This window comes from Temnothorax curvispinosus, unplaced genomic scaffold (assembly GCF_003070985.1).
Source record: "Temnothorax curvispinosus isolate PA1 unplaced genomic scaffold, ASM307098v1 QBEX01009885.1, whole genome shotgun sequence".
In the NCBI taxonomy this organism is placed as follows: domain Eukaryota; kingdom Metazoa; phylum Arthropoda; class Insecta; order Hymenoptera; family Formicidae; genus Temnothorax; species Temnothorax curvispinosus.
The window spans coordinates 769,121-792,821 of NW_020219665.1; the positions used below are offsets into that span (position 1 = coordinate 769,121).

At 33.4% G+C, this 23,701-nt stretch overlaps 3 protein-coding genes across 3 annotated transcripts; all 3 read left to right on the forward strand.

Annotated features, from left to right (window-relative positions):
* Nucleotides 1–5,373: 5,373 nt before the first annotated feature.
* Nucleotides 5,374–7,325, forward strand: LOC112459508 (cytochrome P450 9e2-like). Its single transcript, XM_025023629.1, has one exon. It carries the CDS (start codon nt 5,434–5,436, stop codon nt 6,967–6,969), a length of 1,536 nt encoding a protein of 511 aa, XP_024879397.1. The 5' UTR covers nt 5,374–5,433; the 3' UTR covers nt 6,970–7,325.
* A 4,457-nt stretch (nt 7,326–11,782) lies between these two features.
* LOC112459509 (cytochrome P450 9e2-like) lies at nt 11,783–14,268 on the forward strand. The gene has a single exon (XM_025023630.1). The coding sequence runs from the start codon at nt 11,849–11,851 to the stop codon at nt 13,382–13,384; it is 1,536 nt and encodes a 511-aa protein (XP_024879398.1). The 5' UTR covers nt 11,783–11,848; the 3' UTR covers nt 13,385–14,268.
* Nucleotides 14,269–20,093: 5,825 nt separating this feature from the next.
* On the forward strand, nt 20,094–23,701 carry LOC112459501 (DNA helicase MCM9-like). Its single transcript, XM_025023618.1, has 11 exons — nt 20,094–20,317; nt 20,634–20,775; nt 21,051–21,212; nt 21,308–21,433; nt 21,512–21,618; nt 21,768–21,984; nt 22,103–22,336; nt 22,440–22,810; nt 22,885–23,094; nt 23,223–23,377; nt 23,467–23,701. Exons 1-11 carry the CDS (start codon nt 20,223–20,225, stop codon nt 23,517–23,519), a joined length of 1,872 nt encoding a protein of 623 aa, XP_024879386.1. The 5' UTR covers nt 20,094–20,222; the 3' UTR covers nt 23,520–23,701.

Sequence of the window (23,701 nt, forward strand, 5' to 3'; positions counted from 1 at the left end):
CGTAAAAGCATAATTCTTGGATTTAAATACCATCTAACTTTTCTTTTACAGTTTGGTATAGTGAAAGCTATTTAAAATGATGGCACAAGCAATATTAAAAAAAAAAAAAAAACAAGAGGAAATATATTTCAATTTGCACTAAAATACTTAAAAATTCGAAAGTTGCTCAAAAATTGCAAGCTATCATTAGCGATCGAAATAACAACAATATTTTAATTATAAAATTAATAATCTATCATTTTTTAATTATTTTGAATAATTGTACTCATTAGTTATTAATTTATACAAACAATCATTATATTACTGTCAGAGTAATGCCTTATTTATCTCAATTAGTCTATTTAATTTTACAAATGACTACAAAGTAGCAACAGTTTTGATCGACACAAAATATATCATCTTTTGATTGACCGAAACTATCTCTATTTCATATAATCATCTCTATCTCATAATTCGTTTCACGCGACGCTATCTACACTCAATGCATTCTTAAGTCGCACCGCAATTTTTTAAACTCAGAAGCATCTAAGAGCAGCGTGAAGAAGGCAGAGGAAGATGGATGAAAATGAAGTTCCCTTCTCTGAAGTTACAACCACAAGAAGTGGCTTTAAAGTATCGTTACACGACACAGCGTGATACACACTGTGAGAGACAATGCTTCTTTATTATGCACATCCACAGGTTCTTAAGCTGACACGACGTAAGACTAAATAAGTCTTAGATTTTTCTTTGTCCATAACTTTGCCATTAAACAGTATTACCTAGATTTTAAAAAATAACAGTAATAACAATGCATAAGTTAATTTTTTTTAAATAAATATTTAACTTAATTGTACTCCGCATTAATACTTTCGGTACTCAAATTACAATGCGCGTAAATATTTTTAAATAATTATAATTAATAAATATTATCCATCAAAAATCTTCAATACATTACGTGATATACAAAAAATACATAGAGAAATATTATTACGAGGTTATAATGATTCCTTATACCAGAAAAATCAATCATGTAATGTGTAGATAAAAAGATATAAGACCGAAAACGAATGTCCGTGCATTGAAAGGAATTAGTCGGGTTAACGCGTTCCACTCGAATCTACGAAATCGAAAGATGATTTATGGATTGACTTAATGTCTTTCTTCGAAAACCGTTAAAGATAGTTTCTAGGAGCTATCCGTTGTAAAGCCAGGAGAGAACAAGCCATGAAATGTTCACGAATATATGGCAAAGGTTTTAAATCTGTTATAATGTTAGATTGCAGGATAGAGATCAATTTTCTTATATACATTTTAATCGTTTTTTCTTCACTTTAAATCTTGTTCAATAATCTTGTGTCATAAGTTCTAAACTTGTTTTCAAGCTTCTCTATCATATTATGGAAAAAAAAATGTACCAAATTAATTTAAAAAAATGAAGATGACCTTGATATTTCCGAAGCGCCTCCACCTGGACAAAAATTACTATTGCTATATGATAGCCCTCTTTGTACCGTACAATTTTGGTTACACTAATTTTTCTCTGGGTCTTATAGATTCGAATATATTTAAGGTGGTAATAGTTATTGCCTCACCCTGTATAATAAAGCAAAATTTTGCAGTGATTATTTTACGTAATTTCTCTCTCTCTCTCTCTCTCTCTCTCTTTGGATCAATATCATATACTTAACTCGATCACTTCTGTGAAATATTCATTAAACCAGTAAATTAATTAATTAATCGTTTCAAGTTTTTTTTAACATTAATATATCTTATTGTAATATTAATAATTTAAATAAAATAAATCTCATAAATCGTGCACCGCTTATATTTCTAATCGATATGAATTCGAATATATATCGTTAATAAGAGACTGTTATAATGACTTTCTGACTTAATTATAATGTTGGTTGGTTTGAAAAACATTCTTATATCTTTATTACTTCATTTTACAAATCTCTGTAATGTTCTAACTCATATTTGGCAGATTATGTACATATGTCGTTAATTTATATAAAAGTGGAAGAAAGAGAGAAAGAGAGAAAAGAAGAAAGAGACGAGAGAGAGAGAGAGAGAGAAAGAGAGCCGTAATAAATTCCGCGTTTATGCAAATAAATAGATCGCTAACAGACTCTATAATGCTTTTATTTATATAAACAGTGGACTTACGCCGTATTTTACTTTATTGTGCCAATTACATTTATAGTGTATAAAAAAAGTATATATTAACATGTTTCTTGACAGAAGATAAAGAAATAGATATAACGTTACGTTTGAAATGTAGTTTTAGAGATGTCATTCTTTGACGTTCTTGTCATATAACAAGATTGACATAATATTATCGTGTATATTTAATTACCATTCCTTTTTTGTTTTATTTAAAAGAAATAACTAACATTCAAAACTTAACTACGGTTAATTCACGGCGAGTCTGTTTTAGCTCAAAACCCGGCAAGTTCCCGGATCACTGCCAAATCACGCAGATCAAATTGTCGGGAACACCTTTGTCCACCGAAATTGTCGTCATTGTTACAAACATCATCTCGATTCGGTCCTCAGCAAGGTTCTCGGCAAGCTTCCGCTCCCACGAGTGTCACATAAAGGTCGAAAAGAACCTGCTTGAGCGAATCTCATCAGTACGAATGCCGGCAATAACGAAGACTTCTTCGTCGAGTAACTGGATCGTCCCCTTCGGATCAATATAATCGATATCTACGTGACCATGCTTCTCCTGAAAATTCCAGTCACTAAGAATGGAACGAAACTCTTGGTAAATATCTTCAAGACTCGAAACTTTAAAACTATATTGTTATAAAAGCGGAATGACATTGTTTCAGTCAGAAAATAAAGTTTATATTTTCTTGTCATTATTACCATTTCATGTCCCTTCATGTGAAGAATTAAATTAATATTCTCTTCCTAATTTAGAATATTTTTAATTCAATAAAACGATTTTTAATGAAATGATTTACTATTATAGATAATGTATTAAAATGTTTAAAAAATGATTCCAGCAATGTATATGCTGTATATATATATATATATATATATATATATATATATATTTATATATTAATATATAAAAAGAATCTTGGAAAGTAGTAAGATTATTATAGAATTATCATAAATATTAAGCTCTATAGCAAGTGCCAAGTAATTAAAGTTTATATTCGCCTTTAATCTCTTTTCCAGTCGCATGTATTTTCACTAATATACATTCTGTCAACGATATAAACTGCTAGAATGACGCATGGACATCCTATTGATTGAATATTATACGTAAGTACCCGGATTGGTCCCACTACTATTTGCAGAGGTGGAGGACCACTCGGACGCTCCATATACGAAGGATTCCAGCGAATTGGGAGGCTATTGAGTGCGGCCGAGTGGACGAATGTAATGTACAGCCCACACACGCCTTTCACGAGTGCCCATACCAGAAGGGTCGTTCAGGAATACCCAACCCTTTATCGTTATTGCACGTCCGGGGTGGCGCGCGGAGATCGCTTGTAGGTGGCACGTTTGCCGCGTGTTTCCCGGCCGTTCGTCATTTTTAGTGGTCGTCCCTCGGTCGTTGAGGTATTAAATTATATTTCATCGGTGTGATTAACGGTTCCGAGATGTATTATTAAAGGACAGGACTCGGCAGGACATGGAATCCTTGCTGGACAAGACGTTCCGCCCTTGCTCCTTCACCAATGCTCGTTCGAGATATTTCTTTCCGTTCGGATCATATATACTTATAGCTCTCTGTCTCTCGATAGAATAGTGAGTGGATGAAAAATTTGTTGTTTGCTTACCAAAATAGATGTTATTCAACAAATTTAGTTTTATTTCTAAGCGAAAGAGAGATATTATCGTTTAGTAATTGTATTCAAAATTAACTTACTGCATGTATTATAACATAATATGATACGTTAGTTTCTTAGAAACAGGTCAAACAACAAATATCACATAAAAGGCCTATTTAAAAAAATTTCGAACTTTGGCTTTATAAGTTTTGAAAGTTTACTTACTACTTATTCAGTCTTGTCTCTCTCGAAATATGTTCCTTCTCGGTTGATACACCACTCCTATTGCCGTTTCCACTTCTGGAAACAATCCTGGCACGCGATTTTTAGGATTGCGAGTAAATCCGAACATATTTCGAAGAAAACAAGACTGAATAAGTTGTAAGCAAAAAATTATAAAGACAGTTCAAAATCTTTTTGGACAGACCACATATTTATAAAATAAAAAAAACAAGAACTTAAAAATTAACTAGTAAAAAAAGTTAGTTTAAAAAAAATAGACTCCCGACTGCAGCCTAAAGTAAGTTAAATAATAATAAAAAACAAATAAAGTTAAAAAAATAAATGATAAAAAAAACAGGTAGAAAAAATTCAAATTAATAAATAAAAAAACAGGTTTAAAAAGTTTAAAATAATAAAAAATATGAAAAAGTAAAATTTTCTAAAAATGTAATATATATTATATAATAAAATATACTTTTTACTTTTATGTTATAATTAATTGCACATTTAAAAAAAGCAATCGGGAGACGCTCTATCACCAAATCTAATCATATTTCCTATTTTACGATATTAATATTAAATATATACGCGCGCGCGCGCGTGTGTGTTTGTGTATGTATATATGTACGAATAATAAAATAAGTATAATACCTATATGTGTAATAAGTATAAAAATTTGGCGTGGTGTCTCCCGACATCTTTTTTTAAATGTACAGTTAATTATAGCGAAAAAATAAAAAAAGTATTTTATGCAACACGTGCATAGAAAGTGCCCCATTACGCACGCTACGCGTGCGTGATAGACCACTTTCCAGGCACTTGCAACATAAAATAGGGAGTGTAAGTCGTGTTACGACACTTGTTACACAAATAACTATTTTATTATGTACATATATATATGTATATATATATATATATATATAAGTAATAAATATATATATATATATATATTTATTTATTTATTTATTTATTTATTTTTTACTGAAATTCTATCTTATGACGGCCTTGGATGTTAAATTTAATATATACATATAATACATGTAATTATATAAGCGTAACAAGCACATGATGAATTAATGTCAATTATTTAATTATCAGAAATTTTTTGTATTAAAATTTAGTTTATATGGAAATATAAGATAAACTTTTTTAAAATAAAATTATAATAATGAATGACTTTTGATAGAAGTCAAGAATCTGTTGTTGTGCGCATTTAATCGCACAGCTTATCTTGTGTGATTTCCGATACAACAAGTATCATCGCATCGCAATGATACCGAGTCCAAGAAGCGTTTCTCCCCCTTCCTATCTCGGTTTTCTTACGTATATAGATACATACATGCGTAGAATGCGCTACACGTACGGCTGACGTACGTATTTATAACGTCTTACGTCGCGTCCGACGAAGCATCTCGTTAGTCTGTTATCTCATCGCATCACGATGGTTTCGACCTTCGTCTTGTTGCTGACTACTCTAGTCGTCATCGGCGTTCTGAAAATTCTTTCTGTGCTGCATCACGCGTATTTTTACTGGAGGAATAAGGGCCTACCTTACCTGCCAAATTCGATATCGTCTTTTATAACAGTTTGGAAAGTGTTTGCGGGCTATATCCCATTAGCCGATTATTGCCAATACATATACCGTTCCTTCCCAAACGCTAAATATGTTGGAGGAGTGGATTTTTTTACGCCTGCCATATTTTTGCGCGATCCTGAGCTGATTAGAGACATCATGGTGAAAGATTTTGAACATTTTCCGGATCATCGCATCTTCGTTGACGAAAGCGTAGAACCGCTGTTTGGCAAAAACGTCTTCTCCTTGCGCGGAGATCGTTGGAAAGACATGAGGACTACGCTAAGTCCCTCTTTCACCGCCAGCAAAATGAAGTTCATGTTCGATTTGATATCGAAATGTTCTCACGATTTCGTCAATTATCTGGTCGACCATCCGGAGCTCTGTCAGGAGGTCGACACAAAGGCAGCCTTCAGACGATACACCAATGACGTAATTGCTACGGCAGCCTTTGGCATAAGTGTGAATTCTATGAAAGATCGGAACAATGAGTTCTATACAAGAGGAATAGAGGCTACCACGTTTACTTCCGGACTACTAACGCTTGTTAAGTTTATATTTTTACGCGTGTGTCCACGGTTGGCTAAATTAATAGGTTTATCTTTTTTCCCGTCGGCCACGTCCAAGTTTTTTAAGAAGATCGTAGGGGAAACCATTAGAGAGCGAGAAATACAAGATATCGTCAGACCAGATATGATTCATTTGCTAATGCAGGCTCGGGACAAAGAAGGTGCCAGTGTACCGAAAATGACATTGGACGACATCGTTTCGCAAGCTTTCATCTTTTTCTTCGCTGGTTTCGATACTTCCTCGACCTTGATGTGTTTCGCAGCTCACGAGCTGGCGGTTAATCAAGATGTTCAGGATCGCCTGCGCGAGGAGATCTTGCAGCATCTTACCAAAGGAAACGATGAGATTTCTTACGAGTCGCTATCGAAAATGTCTTACATGGACATGGTGATTTCCGAAGCTCTCAGAAAGTATCCACCATTTGTCCTCATCGATAGACTTTGCGTTAAGGAATACGAACTACCTCCGTCGCAACCAGGCAGCAAAAAAGTGATCGTCAAACCTAACAACACATTGATGTTTCCCGTTTATGCTATACATCGCGATCCAAAATATTTCCCGAACCCGGATAAGTTCGATCCCGAAAGGTTTAGCGAGGAGAACAAGGACAACATTTTACCATACAGTTATCTACCATTCGGTCATGGGCCTAGAAAGTGTATCGGCAATCGATTTGCTCTTATGGAGACTAAGATTCTGATAGCTCATCTTTTGCAAAAGTTTACTTTAAAAACTGTAGAAAAAACCGTCGAACCAGTTGTACATTATAAAGCGGAGTTTTCGCTGGCCCCTGATGGCGGATTTTGGATTGGCTTGGAAAAGAGAGAAACGTGAAAATCTTGTGCAAAGACATAATTCTATATACGGTATAGTTGTGTTCGTAAAAATATTATCGCATTTTTAACTTGCAAAAGATTCAACGCTTTTAAAGATGATTAAAGTGTACAATAAGATTTATTTGCGCTCTATTATCATCCAATGCACAAATCGAATAATTGGTTTTGCTAAAAGAAAATGAAAAAATTGATAAGCATTGTCAGTAGCTTAAGACTCGCGAATTTACTCGTCGTGTAGATCATTTTTAATGACTTGTATAACTTCGACTTGTCGTCCAATAGCACAGTAGAGGTGATGGGGATACGATATCGTTAATTTTTTATATATAAGAGTAAATAGTTTAATTACGCGACCGTCTATTGCATTTTTTTACTTTTAAGACAATTTCGTTGTTTATTTTAGTTTCAATTACTTTTACTTTTAGTTCAGATTTCTTTGTAATTTTTTGTAAAATTAAGCATTCGACGTTATACATATTATTTTTTAAGAAAATTTAATCGTATCATTAACCATTGGTGCGATATACGCATTATGTACGTATCATATGTGCGCACTTATTTTTTATATTTTAATTATAACATTTTTTATTATCTTTGAAATTGTAATATCTTATATGATACTAAAGTAAAAGTTCTAAAAATGCAGAAAATTATTTTATATTCCTTCAGAAAATAATCAGAGTAAAGAGAGAGAACATTGAATTTTGTATCTATTTGTATCAAAGCGCATTTCTTTCAGTTGTTTCAGTTTACCTCATAATGCTGAAGTTTAATTGTGTTATTGCAAGTTTCTTCTCTATTGACAGTGGTCTTGTTATTGGTAAATTTGTAGATCCGTTACTTATTTATCAATTACTTCTTTGGTCTAATTTAATCATGTTTTTATTGTGTCCTTTGGAAAATGTTGTAAAATATTTTTGTTTGCTTGAGGAGTCAGTTTTAATTAACTTCTGGAAAAAATATATACAGTGGAAAATATAATCACACTGCACAAATTTAAAATATCTTAAAATGATGAAAACGTTTGCTTTTTATTTAATATTATCTTATTTAATAACTATTATTAGTTTAACGTTTAGTAACTTTGTTTATCTGCTATTTTCCTAGTGGCAATTAATACATTTTTTTAATTTAATAATAGAACACACCGTTTATAGATACACTACAATTTTACTAAATAAAACAAAATTGCATGACAAGTAAGTTAATAAAATATTATGATAATAGAGTAACTGGAGAGAATATTTTTTTCTATTTTTCTTTTTCTTTATCTTTGCATACTAGTCTCCTCTTTCCCTCTTTTATCTGTTATTTGTATATGATTTTTTAATAAAATATTTTGATTGTTTACTATCCATTCATAAAAAGAGCCGTGTAAAGCCTGTATCAGACTACGGATTGGGATTGGAGATTAGATTGAAATTTAATCAATCAGAATAGAGAAAACTGATCTCAAGTTTAGTGAACTTTGCTTTATTGTTGACGCTTTTCTGCGATGCTGATTGGTTCTTTCATTGCATTTACTAATTTGTGATGAGCGGCTGTCATTGCATATTTTAACAGTTATGTGTATCAAGGAGTTAATAAAATATAATAGTAACAGTGTAATATTAATTGTTTGCATTTAAGTATTCAATTCGAGTATTTAAAGGTTTAAGTATTTTAGCACTTGCTTTTACGTCGACAAAGACTTCTCTACTTTTCTTGGATGTATTTATTCAAAATTTTATTTTAGATAAGTTTTACAAAACGTTTTTATTAGAATCTTTATTCTTAACTTTTTATAAAGAATGATACTTTGTGTAACATTTTATTTTTAGTAAGTGGCTTTCGTTTTCACCCTATTGACATTACGTATGAAATGTTTTGTGTACAAATGTTTTACGATGACTGATAAGGTTATATCTAGACATCTATCTACGACGATTTAAAGTATTTGGATAGAATTAAGAAAAAGAATAAAATAACGACAAAAAGAAAGAAGGAAGTAAAGAAAAGAATGAAAGAAAAAGAGTATTTCTTAAATCATACTTTGCGTTTTCTGTGTAGTCCTCATTTGTGTCAAATTTTTATTGAAAAGGTTAAGATTACTATTTAATAAGGTAAATGAGTTTGTTATTGTTTAGAGATAAATTAGTATAATTTTTTACGCTATGTCTATTGCTAATTATTTTAATTAACACACTACACATTATAATATTTGTCTTTATGTTAAGTTTTAATTAGCTTGGAAAGGAACAGGATATAAAATTTTGATAATGTACAGAAAGTGAAACTTGCAGTATCGGTAAAAATTAATGAAATTATAAGTCAAAGTAAAAAATATATTTTTTAGTATTTTAAAATAATATATTACAGTCAGATATATATATACAAAATAATGTTGGAAGATAATTAAATTTATGAATTTTGTAATTTTTTTATAAAATATGTAAAGTATAAAATATGAGACAGACAGAGAAAAAGAAAAAGAAGGAAACAGAGAAAAAGAGAAAGAGAAAGAGGAGAGAGGAAGAGAAGGAGGTAACCCTTGAAATAATAATTAAACTTATATTATGCGTAAATCGTCGATGATAAAAGATAGCATGTTTCTTTATAATTTCTTTTCTCCGTGATTAAGGGGATGCTGGAGCCGTCTGTTTTACCGGCATTTTTTGTCGGCACGTAGCGTCGTATTAATTTGACAGAATTAAAAATCCTTCTCCAGAATTGCAGTACATACATTAATGATTTGGGGAAACTCCGATTTTATATAGAAAACGAGAAAAAATTACGGAAGTACAGATTTCCTTATCCTACTCTTATCCCAATATGGCGTCTCGAGTTGCGGCGAGCTGTCAGCTCGTCACAAGATGTATTTCATATAAGAGATATACCATTGGTACGAACGCGAAAACAAGTTTCCCCGAATTGCACAACAAGAAAAACATCGATAAACCCCCCAAATCAAGATTTGGAAGCGTAATATAAAAGTATAATGTCGGTGTGCATCGTGCGTATGTGTGCGTGCAATGTAGCGTGCTATCCTTGTCTATATCTTTGTTTATACAAGGACAGATATAGTTCGCCGGTCTTCTTTACCGACGCCGATTGAGTTCGGCTACGGCTCCAGCATCCCCTTAAATGTGACGACAAAGTTAAAGATGACGAACAAGAGAAAAGGAAGCAGACAAAGTTAAAAATTCACCTTTGTAATCAAAGAGATAATATAATGATAATATATCGCCTGTTAAAAATTTTATATATTATATGTATAATTTCTTTCTTTTTATTTTTCAAAGTTTTTAATTAATTATTAAATTCATTTTTTGAGACTTTTAATTAATTAATAAAAATGTATTTATATCTTTGCGAGACATAAAATCAATTTAAATAAAAAAATTTGTTTGTATATAATCATTTAAAAGTCATGTTGTTATATACCGTAATTACATTTTTCTTAATGTGGTAGGGTAGACCGGGGCACGTTGTTACACATTTGGTTCAATATTTTTTGTATTTTTTACATTCAATATTTAAGAGTACTTTGATATGCCAAAATTTCGAGTGAACCCTCAGCTTCAATTGGACAGTATCGAATTTTGTGTGATTGTTACTCTACAGTTGTTACATAACAATAAATAACGACAGGTCGCTTGTGACAACGTGCCCCGTGATCGGGGCACGTTGTCACATCAAATGTACGTGCATGCAAAATGTTATCCAAACTGTATTCAACGTAAATATCAATACATTATAGTGCGCTGCAATGTAAAAAAGTAAAATCCTTCACATAAACATTTATTTTATTTCAAAAAAGTACAAAAAACATGAAGTTTTCGTCTTAATCTAAATACAAAAATTCCACTCAAATGCGCAACTTATTGATACACATTTTTTCTTTTATAATCATGTCGGTGATTAAACATAAAATATTTTTACTCGTTATCGTCATCCGAAGATTCGCAATAGATTCCCATCAAATTCGTGACAACGTGCCCCAAAGGCATTTTCTTACTTCAAACAGCCTCATGGCCGACACGTTTGAAATATTCATAAGGTTAGGTATGGCACGCGGTAGGTAAAAGTACATACTTCAAGATATTGATAAAGGTCTATTCTAAAAAAACATAAGCTTCATGTCCAGTACGTTGAATATTAGACAATAAAATTTTACTTACGGTCGCAAAAAACTTTCAAGTTGATTTTACGTCAACACGGCTGAAGCAATCTCAACACTGTAAACACACCAAAGATGGGCATACACTAACACGTTTTGGGAATGACGGGTGCTGCCCTCTGGTTATTAGTTTTTTAAATAAAGCCGATATGACAACGTGCCCCATGTGACAACGTGCCCCGGTCTACCATATTACTAAAAAAATAGTAATATTAAATATTGTCGAAAATGTTGTTTTGTGTAATAATATAGTGAAAAAGTTAAATGTGCGGCGCGCGCCTGTAGTGTTTAATATATGTATATATTAATATTACACATAATATTTTATATGTATAAGCGTAACAAGCACATGATGAATTAATGTCAATTATTTAATTATCAGACATTTTTCGTATTAAAATCTAATTTTAATGAAAATATGAGATAGACTTTTTTAATATAAAATTATAATAATAAATAACTTTTGATATAAGTCACGATATATATTAAAATCTGTTGTTGTGCGCATTTAATCGCACAGCTTATCTTGTGTGATTATGGATGCGACAAGTATCATCGCAATGATTTCAAGTCCAAGAAGCGTTTCTCCCCCTTCTTATCTTGGTTTTCTTACATATATAGGTATACGTACATGCGTAAAATGCGCTACACGTATTTATAACGTTCTACGTCGCGTCCAACGAAGCATCTCGTTAGTCTGTTATCTCATCGCATCACGATGGTTTCGACCTTCGTGTTGTTGCTGACTACTCTAGTCGTCATCGGCGTTCTGAAAATTCTTTCTGTGCTGCATCACGCGTATTTTTACTGGAGGAATAAGGGCCTACCTTACCTGCCAAATTCGCTATCGTCTTTTATAACAGTTTCGAAAGTGTTTATAGGCTACATCCCATTGGCCGATTATTGCCAATATATATACCGTTTCTTTCCAAACGCTAAATATGTTGGAGGGGTGAATTTTTTTACGCCTGCCATTATTTTGCGCGACCCCGAGCTGATTAAAGACATCATGGTGAAAAATTTTGAACATTTTCCGGATCATCTCAGCTTCGTTGACGAAAGCGTAGAACCGCTGTTTGGCAAAAACGTCGCCTTCTTGCGCGGAGATCATTGGAAAGAAATGAGGAATACACTGAGTCCCTCTTTCACCGCCAACAAAATGAAGTTCATGTTCGATTTGATATCGGAATGTTCTCACGACTTCGTCAATTATTTGGTCGACCATCCGGAGCTCTGTCAGGAGGTCGACACAAAGGCGGCCTTTAGCCGATACACCAATGACGTAATTGCTACGGCAGCCTTTGGCATAAGTGTGAATTCTATGAAAAATCGAGACAATGAGTTCTATACAAGAGGAATAGAGACTTCCAAATTTATTTCCGGACCACTAGCATTTGTTAAGATTATATTTTTACGCGCGTGTCCACGGCTTGCTAAATTAATAGATCTAACTCTTTTCCCGTCGGCCACGTCCAAGTTTTTTAAGAAAATCGTAGAGGAAACCATTAGAGCGCGAGAAACACAAGATATCGTCAGACCAGATTTAATTCATTTGCTAATGCAGGCTCGGGACAAGGACAGTGCCAGTGTACCGAAAATGACATTAAACGACATCGTTTCGCAAGCTTTCATCTTTTTCTTCGCTGGTTTCGATACCTCCTCGACCCTGATGTGTTTCGCTGCTCACGAGCTGGCGGTTAATCAAGATATTCAGGATCGCCTGCGCGAGGAGATCTTGCAGCATCTTACCGAAGGAAACGATGAGATTTCTTACGAGTCGCTATCGAAGATGTCTTACATGGACATGGTGATTTCCGAGACTCTCAGAATGTATCCACCAACGATCCTCACCGATAGACTTTGCGTTAAGGAATACGAACTACCTCCGTCACAAACAGGCAGCAAAAATGTGATCATCAAACCTGACAATATATTGATATTTCCCGTTTATGCTTTACATCGCGATCCAAAATATTTTCCGAACCCGGATAAGTTCGATCCCGAAAGGTTCAGCGAGGAGAACAAGGACAATATTTTACCATACACTTATCTACCATTCGGTCACGGGCCTAGAAAGTGTATCGGGAATCGATTTGCTCTTATGGAGACTAAGATTCTGATAGCTCATCTTTTACAAAAGTTTACTTTGAAGACTGTAGAAAAAACCGTCGAACCAATTGTACATTATAAAAAGGGGTTTTCACTAGCCCCTGATGGCGGATTCTGGATTGGCTTGGAGAAAAGAGAAACATGAAAATCTTGTGCGAAACTCTTGTGCGAAAATCTTGTACATAATTCTACGGAATAGTTGTGTTCGTCAAAATATTATGGCATTTTTAACTTGCAAAACATTTAATGCTTTTAAAGATTATTAAAAGTGTACAATAAAATTTGCGCAATATTGTCATCTAATGCATAAATCAAATAATTGTTTTTGCTAAAAGAAATGAAAAAATTGATAAGCATTGTCACTCGCGAGTCTACTTGCGAGACGTGCTGATCATTTTTAAGGACTTATCTATAACTTCAACTTGTCATCCAATAGCATAGTAGAGGTAATAGAGACGATATCGTTAATTCGTTATATAAGAGTAAATAGTTTTATTACGCGACTGTCTATTGCATTTTTTTACTTTTAAGACAATTTCGTTTCTTATTAGTTCAAATTACTTTTACTTTTAGTTCAGATTTATTTGTAATTTGTTGAAAAATTAAGCATTTGACGTTATACCTACATAACATTTATTAAGAAAATTTAATCGTATTATTAACCGTTAGTTGGTGCGATATACGTATTATGTACGTATCGTATGCGCACTTTTTCATATTTTAATTATAACATTTTTAATATCTTTAAAATTATAATATCTTATATGATACCTTAGTAAAAGTTCTAAAAATGCGGAAATTATTTTACATCACACGTGCGTGGAAAGTGGCACATTACGCGCGTGACATGCGCGTAATGGACCACTTTCTACGCACTTGTAATATAAAATAGGGTGTGTAACACGTGTGTTAAGTTGGAAATTGGACGTGCGGAGTGAACGCACGAGCCGGAGGCGAGCACTTGTTACACAAATAACTATTATATTCCATCAGAAAATAATCAGAGTAAATAGAGATCATTGAATTTTATATCTATTTGGTTGTTTCAGTTTACCCCATATAAATGCTGAAGTTTAATTGTGTCATTGCCAGTTTCCCATCTATTGACAGTGATCTTGTCATTGGTACGTTTATATATCCGTTAGATACTTATTTATCAATTACTTTTTTAACCTAATTTAATCATATTTCTATATTGTGCCCCTTGGAAAATGTTATAAAATATTTTTGTTTGGTTGAGAAGTAAGTTTTAATTAACTTCTGAAATAAAGATATGTAGTAGAAAATGTAATTACACTGCAGAAATTTAAAATACTTTAAAATGATGAAAACGTTTGCTCAATATTTGATATAAATCTTATTTAATAATTACTATATATTAGTTTAACGTTCAGTAACTTTGTTTTATTTAAAAAATTATAACTCACGAACAAATTGACGAAATTTAATGTTTCAGCGCGCAAATTAAAGTTAAAAGTAGTGCGAATGAGAAATAATATGAGATAATTATTAATTAAATAGGAATACTTAATTTTGTCGCCTTAAATTTGAAATTTTAAATAGTACAGAAGGATGCCAGAAAAAGAATTTCTGAATAAGAAAAGACGAATTTGGAGTGTAAAAGATATGTTTTATGTAAAAAAAATTATATTATTTTTATAATCACAAGCTCCTCCCCACCTCTTCCGCCTGCCTTTGAGCCATAATAGTCCTCTGTGGAATGTAAAATTTTTTGTAACAACAAAAATATTTGAAATACGCTTAAATTGTACACAAAAATACATTTTTATTAAAAAAAAATTCTCACTTACCTACACACAACACTGACGTAATTCTCCAACCATCCATTTTCGTAATTTTTCCTGTTTGCCGTTTCGAGAGTAAGCTTTAAAAACATTTAATTGTTTAAAGCACGCTACGAACCTATGTGGCACCTCGTTTTGCATGGAAAGTGTATGCGTGAACTATTTCAACATATATATTAGTTATTTATGCCTTCCAATACTCAAAATAGCTGCTATATATATTTTCCAAACTTTTTTTTGTTAATAACTTTTTAACAAATAACGAGCGATGGCTAAAACCTTCTGAAGGTCACTCGGGGTCATGACCTTGACAACATATATCAAAGTCATTGAAATCGGTGAGGTCGCCCTTAATCTAAACATATATTTACCAAGTTATATTTATTTTGAGCTTTAATACTGCATATCTCAAAAACTAAAGCAGTTAGCCCTATAAGACTTTATAATTCTTTGTTCAGCGTAAAAAATACTACCAGAAACCACAGTCAAATCAAGGTGCACCAGTTATCGTGTTTGTGCCTGTCGTTGGCTTGGCGTGAGAAAGTCTTCCCTATCGTTTATCGCAAATATCTGGGCAACCATCCAATATATAGAGATGATTTAAAAAGGACTGTTTAGTTTATACTCTGCGCTATTGGAATATCTCGATTTTGTTACTATAAGCAATTACGTCCTTCCGGTTATTTAACATGATAAAGCGCGCGCGTGCCGTAAAGATCGGGCGCCAAATGATTTCTGACTGTCATAAAACGCTTATATCTCGACAACCGTAAATGATAGAAAGATGATTAAAAAAAGACTTTGTACTTCGTACTTTGCCCTATTGGCATTACCCAATTGTATTACTCGCAATCATGTACTTTCGTTTATTAAAGCAATAAAGCGCGAGCTGGCCAGAAGAATCGCGCGCCTCGCCGCATTCATCATTTTCATTAAAACGTTTATATCTCGGCAATCGTAAAAGACAGAAAGATGATTCAAAAAGCACTTTTTAGATCGTGCTCTACTCTGTTAGAATTGCTTACTTTTATTATTGGCAATTATTTATTTCCGTTTATTAAGACGAAAAAGCGCGCAAAATCTTAAAGATTCGGGCGTCAAGCGATTTTTTATTTACTTTAAACGCTTATATCTCGGTAACCGCAAACGATAGAAAGACGATTCAACAAGCACTCGTTAGTTTAAAATCTGCGCTATTGGAATTAATCATTATTAATATTGGCAATTTTTCAGTTTCGATTACTAACACGAGAAAGCGCGCAAGATCTTAACGAAATGTGCGCCGAGCGACTTTTTATTTTCATTAAACATTTATCGTATATATTTCGGCAATCATAAATGATACATCGAAGTATATATACGATTAAACGGTATAACTTTTCGGGACATTGTCTCATTTCTAAGATTTCTGGAAAATGACATTTCGGTGCACATTGTCACGTTTCTAAGATTTCGAGATTATGCCCTTTCGGCACATTGTCATAGTTTTCATTTTTTTGTAATTTTGATTTTTCGGGACATTACATGTTCACTTATAATCTTTGTTAAAGCAGAGAATAGTAGAAAGCATAAATACAGAGTATTCTGTGCTTTAATCAAAAGCACAAACTATCGTCTGCTTTAATTGTAATCCTTTAAATTTTTATTCCAAAACATTTTTTGAATAAATTTGGGCCATATTCCATTACCAATTACATCTTGAATTGTAAGCAAGAATATACTCTCGGCTAGATTCTGTACGGTATATATTTTTACGTATTTTTTCTTTGGCTCTATCGTTTCACACAGTCGTGTCAACCGTCAACCAACACCAACACAGTGGGTGCATCAATGGACAAATAAACGTAGTGTTAATGGTTCGTGGGAGAACATGATATTTCCGGACATACCCGATGGCATTCAACTTTCTATAATTTCACTTGGAAGCCACCAGCTGCTGCCTGCGGCTGACAACTTATATGGAATTGTGCTTGCAGGAAATGTGCGGTATACGTATGACTTAAACTCCAGCGATTTACCACGCTTCGATCGAATGGAGCGAAAATTTGCGTTTCGGGCGAAATTTCATGCACGAGAATAGGTGTCCGTCGATCGAACGACACCGGGATTATTGTTGGCACAAGGTTGAAGAATTTCAATGGAGAACGATTTCCGTCTCGTTACGAGTTCATCGTTTACTTTTATTCGAATGGCGTTTCTCTACAAATAAGATACCTATATCGTTAACATCGAAAAATCAGAAAGACCGATCACCTCTTACGCTCCTGTGAAAAAACAGCGATAAGAATTGAAGAATACAATACTATTAATTTGATATATTAATCGTACTATAACAATACACTTTTTAATCGTACTTTATTATTTCTATGTTTCGTTATTTTTTCAGCATATAGTTATTTAGGTCAATTCTTATTTTAGTAGTGTTGAATTTATTTGAAATAGAGATTTTTGCATCAACTTGCAGACTTGCAGACTTTTGTGTAAATTCGAAGAAAAATTACGTTACGCGTTTACACTATTTCGTATTAAAGAGTTTGAATTCTATTATTTCATACGGTCGAAATGTACCACTATGTCTGCTTTTAAAGCGATGCATATTATATATGTTATTTACTCTTCCTCGATGATTTAAAATGTCTCATTGAATGATATACTGTAATGATAAGGCAAAAGAGTAACTGCAGCTCTCAGAAATGTACATTACATTTTATTTCTACAATATTTATGTATTCTGGTCATACAGTTAAAATCATTATGCGATCTCTCTGATAATGTAATTTTAATATTACATAATTCTCTAATGTCTGCGTATTATATATAACGTTAAACGCACGGAAACGGACGTAAAAGATAAATTTAAACGAAGCCCTTTTGAAGATCCACGAGATCACAAGACTTATGCTCGCGATGTTAGAGTACAAAATGGATGAGGCAAGTTTTGTGTGTGATCGTGCGCGGACCAATTATACCTCGGCATATATATCCGGGTACGCGCGGCACAGTAACGCTAATTACACTGTTTCTCTCTACCATCGTGTATCCCGACCAGTAATTTATAACTCAGAAACAGGTCGTAAAGGGAATCGTTACTAATGACATCGTAAAACCAATACAGACGTCATATATTTAATATACATTATCCCCACTTGAAATGTCGCTCCGTGCTCCAATTTAAATCAAACCCCTCCGGGATGTATCGGGGACCCGGGAAAGAAATAGTACCGGATGAGAATCGACAAATATAAAGATGAATTACGCCGCGATACATTTTCCTAAATCGGATATCGTTAAAACGTTGATTAACGAACGCTTTGTTTCCGGACGCTCAACTTCGATTTCCAGTCTTTCTTTTTTCGCTCAATATAAAGCATTTTGTTCATGAAGAGGATGAATGCGTAAGTAACGTAAACCTGTGCAATTAAAAATATAAGCACGGAATATCCGTAAATGAATTAATCTATTACGAGCAATAAAAAATGTTTTACTTTATCCGCATTGCTTTGAGTTCTTTGATTATACATTAAATAGTTATATAGGCAAATATTCATCTATTTTTGTTTACTTTGCGTTTCGTTGAACGAGAAAAAAAATTTGCACGCATAATAAATATTTGGATAACCATCGGTCCCTTTCTATAAATAATTCCTTTCATACAAGTAATAAGCAAAAAGAAAAGAAAAAAAGCAACACACGGTGTAAAAAAAATTACAGGAAAATCGAGCGAAAAACTCTTCCAGCGGATACTATTATCTCTGTCATGTATATTTTCATCGATTTCCGTTTGCTTCGGCTGCTGTTTGAACGAGCGAAAAATCCGATTTCATCGTAACTAAAATATATATTCAGGAGCCTGGAATATCTATTCGGCCGAGGCGTTCATTCAACAACCATTTATTCCCTGATGCGCCTCTATCGGATGATAGCACCCCGCGCGTCGTCCCACCCCCTCATCATCATCACCGAAAATTAGGAGTAGAAAAGGTTTCCAATGTTGCGGAAGAAGTTTTGCCGCAGAGTCCTGCACGAAACCGCGACGCGGAATTATAGGACAGTATAGACTATATAGACAGTCGAGACACACACACGAGGAATCGATTAATGGAGGGTCGGTCGCCGATGCGGTTTGGCGAAAAGTAACCGAAACTGCGACCGAGCCCTCTCGGAGCGTGGCGCGAGAACGGTTTCCGGCTCAAATGGAATTTCAAGCGTTTAACTGACAGCTGACGAATCTGCGGCATTGATGGCGTTTTAGCAGACAATCACCGCCGCGTGCCAGGCGTGACATTTTTATCGAAATAGATGGTGTAGCAATGTGGGGAATACAAATCTCATTTGCAAATAAAGCTAAATTAAGTTAACAATGAATAAATATATAAAAATAACACGTACATTATTAAATTAATTATATTAAATTAATTATATTAAATTAATTGATAGCATTTTGTAGTCTTTTGGCTTTTATGCAGAAATATCAACTGTTATAAACATTTACCCTGGTAAAAAATTTTCTCATATTTTCTTAGAAATTTTGTAAGAATTGGAACTCTTACGAAAAATTCTGAAAAAATAAATAAAATTTCTCGAAAAAAGATACTTTCAAAAATAATTGATGATTTTCGAAATATTTCAGTATCCGTATATGCATGTAAATTTTTCTGATAAATTGATTGCAGATTTTCTCATATTTATTTAAGATTTCTACAATGATGCAATGTATTGGCGGGAAATATTTTATTCTTATTTTGATTCTGTTTTTTTGAAAAACGTTCCAATTCGTGTAAAATTCTGAGAAAATCTAAAAATTTTTATAGAAATTCTGATTCTATATATATAAGAGTATGAAAAATTCTGAGATATTTTTCTACCACAGCGAAATGCTAATTTTCTGATTTATCTCAATTATTAAAATTGTTTTATTCATTTATACTTCAATATAGCTCAGTATATACTTCAACTAGTCGGATCCTGTAAAAATTTGTGATAGGGATATCTGTAGAGAAAGAGAGGGAAACAGAAGTTAGTCGCAACGGCTCAGCTGGTAGCCAACTCTACCTGACTACCTGAGATCGTTTGGCGGGAAGATAACCACTAACCACGTGTTATTTATGTTGTGCCTTGGGAATCTTGGGATATATCTTCGAGTTAAAGATCAGTGACATTTTATTGTAAAATATCAACATGCTTCAAGATTATCTCTTGAAGCACCACACGAAAGACTTGGAAGACATATTAAATGCTACAGAGGCTCACTTATTTTATTCGATATACGTAAAGTAAGTCTTTACAAGCATTTGCTAGGTTAGACTAGTGTGATGTATCTCATTGAGGCTGCGGTCCACTTGACGCTACAAATGCTTTGAAGCGTTCTTTTTCTCCTTCTTTCTTCATTGAACTCGCTGCACTAGTTCAGAGTTCATCTTTTTTACTCCACATTGGAAGGAAACTTTGAACTAGTGCAGCCATTTCAGAAATAGAAAACAGACCCAAGGATAATTGCCTGCGTAAATCTCTTAAATGTATCAATAAGAATAATTAAAAGTTATAATTATCCCGTAATCGTGTTCTTATCGTATATTAATGACTTTTCAGCTTCGTGTCATTATTTGAGGCTGATGCAGAGAGTGCACAGAAAATCTTACGTAATCCTAAACACTATTTACCACTGTGTAATGAGGCAGCAGTAAAAGCTCAGGAACAACTATGCAAAACTCAGCAAATAGTAAAGACCAGGGTATGAGACTTTATCAGTTATTATTGCATGTGAATTATGTGCATGTTATTTGACTAGAAGCGATTATTTTTATTTTGACGAATAAATCTTGAAGTCTATGTCAATTAAAGTGATATCTACATTTTATCTAATTTATCTTTTATATAATATATTAACCAGAAAGATATTACATTATTGTAAATATTTAAATAGACACAGATATATAATTTCTATACTGTTGTTAATAAATATTAATATATTCTTATCTGGATCTTACCTTATTATACTATATGCAGGTTCACATTCGAATTACCGCAGCACCATTAAAAATCGACGTGGGTAAAATTGGTGAGCTAGTTTCGACATCCGGAATTGTGGTACGCATGTCTCAGCCCACAGTTATGAAATTGAAGAAACGTTTTGTCTGTAGAAAATGCAAGCATATTAATATAGTGAAAGTAGGTGAACTTCATGTTTAACAAAAAGCATGAAATAACAACAAATTACAGTTTAAAGCTAGTGTAATGAAAAGTCTTAATTTTTTCCCTTATAGTTAGAATGGGAAAAACAATTGTTTAGAAATATTAAAAGTTGCGAATCATGTCGTTCTCAAGGTGTGACAGCTTCAACGTCTTTAGAACAAGACGATTGTTCTGATTACCAGGAAATAAAGATTCAGGTACAGAAGAAAACTTAATTTTAACTATTAGAAATATGTAAAGTATATTATATACTTGAACAACAATTTTGTATACAGGATAAATGTAAAACAGATACAAGGAGTTGCTATTCGGTGGGTCTGCAAGTAGTTTTGTTGGATGATCTTGTTGACAAATGTAAACCTGGAGACAATGTAGATGTCAGGTTCACAAATTACATATTTTTGTATTTTATTAATGTGTATCTATAATTAATATATAATTTTGGAAAAAAAATACCAATATTATAATTAATAAAATCAGAAAATTTGATTTAACGATTAACTTCAGTTATAAATATAAAAATATTTGTAGTGGAGTAGTTATACGAAAATGGGGCACGTTGAAGGTTGGCCATCGCGCGGAAGCTACGACGTTCCTGATGGCAAATAGCATTTCTGTACGCAGGAAAATCACTGACGCAACGTTCTCTACAGGAGAAATAAAAGACACTTTTAGAGCGTATTGGGAACATTATCGAGAGAATGCGTTATCTGGCAGGGATAATATTCTCGCCTCTATTTGTCCACAAGTATATTTAAATTTAATATTCTTAAATATTACACAAAGTAATATTTTATAATTTATATCATTAATATATCTCAAAAATTTTAATAAACCCATTCTGTTTCTCTTTTGGTTTTCGATAGTTATATGGGATGTATATTGCGAAATTAGCGTTGGCCGTTGTGCTGTGCGGTGGTGTGACGAAAACTAATGAAACGGGAACGCGTATAAGAGGTGAGCCTCATCTTCTTCTGGTCGGTGATCCTGGCACTGGCAAATCACAATTGCTTCATGTTGCGTCTCGACTGACTACCCGGTCTGTCTTTACAACCGGTGTCGGAAGCACTGCCGCTGGACTTACAGCAGCTGCTGTCAAAGTTAGTACATGTTAAATGCTTTATTTTCATTCATCGTTTTTAGTTAAGTGATCATTTTGTAAATGAGAAAGATGAGATATCTACTGTGAAAAATATATTACAGGATTCGGACGGTTGGCATTTAGAAGCCGGAGCTCTAGTGCTCGCAGACGGAGGTGTGTGTTGCGTGGACGAGTTCATAACAATGAGTTCGCATGATAGAACCTCTGTACACGAAGCGATGGAACAGCAAACGATCTCCATCGCCAAAGCTGGCATGGTGAGCACGCTAAACAGCCGCTGTTCCGTTATTGCAGCCATCAATCCAGACGGTGGATGTTTCACAGGCGAAGAATGGAAAACCTGCTTGGGAAATCCTCTTTTGTCGCGCTTCGATCTGATTCTTCTTCTAAGAGACACTAGAAATCCCGAATGGGACAGATTGACGTCGATTCACATTTTGAAAGCTGCCTGTGAAGACGAAGAAAACAATTCGTAATAATATCCGCATTTCCCTCTCACACAATCGATGTTGCGATCATAGTAATAAAACATATGAAATATTACAGATATTCCGAAGCGTATATGGGTCCTTTGAATTTAACGGGCTTATGGTCGGAAGAGACTCTCTGCGAATATTTCGCACACGTGCGTGCATTAAAGCCAACGCTAACCGAAGACGCAAAAAAGATACTCAGTGAAACTTATCTTCATCATAGATCAGACCCGTATAGAAAGCCTGAGAGAACGACAGTGCGACTCTTAGATAGTCTTATCAGGTAAAACGAAAAAGTAATCATTTAAATTAGTCATCAATAATAAGACGAGAGATTCTCTTTTTCGAAAGTTGTTTGTCCTGACTCAATTTCAATTATCGGCGATCTATAACGTCATTGGATATTTTCAGATTAGCTGAAGGCCACGCAAAACTCATGTACCGAACTAAAGTAGAGGTCATTGATGCTGTGACTGCAGCAGAATTGGTTGGAACTACACTATTAAATAGTTCCGATGCCGGTTGTCCATTTCCAACAGATCCAATAGCAACATATCATTTAAAAGGTATATTAGACAATTTACGAAGTAGTATAAATTATATAAAATATTTTAGCATTTTTTATACGATACTAATATTTCAATATTTTTTACAGCAAATGACTTACTCAAAAGGCTTAATTTACAGGAATTGGAACCATACATATAAAGACGTAACTTGCCAATATATCACAATCGAGATTAAAAATTATTTATTTTTAAATTAATGATATTTTTATGATAACTATCTGTTAGACTTGATAATCTTCATAAAACTTCACATTTGATGATTTCGCATCGAAAATTTTATATCTAATATTTATGATTATATCTTTAAAAATTATTTTTAAA

Excerpts from the sequence above, each read along its gene's own strand:
- LOC112459508 (XM_025023629.1), top strand. The coding sequence starts at position 5,434 with ATGGTTTCGACCTTCGTCTTGTTGCTGACTACTCTAGTCGTCATCGGC.
- LOC112459509 (XM_025023630.1), top strand. The coding sequence starts at position 11,849 with ATGGTTTCGACCTTCGTGTTGTTGCTGACTACTCTAGTCGTCATCGGC.
- LOC112459501 (XM_025023618.1), top strand. The coding sequence starts at position 20,223 with ATGCTTCAAGATTATCTCTTGAAGCACCACACGAAAGACTTGGAAGAC. Across the intron at positions 21,985-22,102 it reads TCGCCTCTATTTGTCCACAA|TTATATGGGATGTATATTGC; the intron begins GTATATTTAAAT and ends GGTTTTCGATAG. Across the intron at positions 22,811-22,884 it reads GAAGACGAAGAAAACAATTC|ATATTCCGAAGCGTATATGG; the intron begins GTAATAATATCC and ends GAAATATTACAG.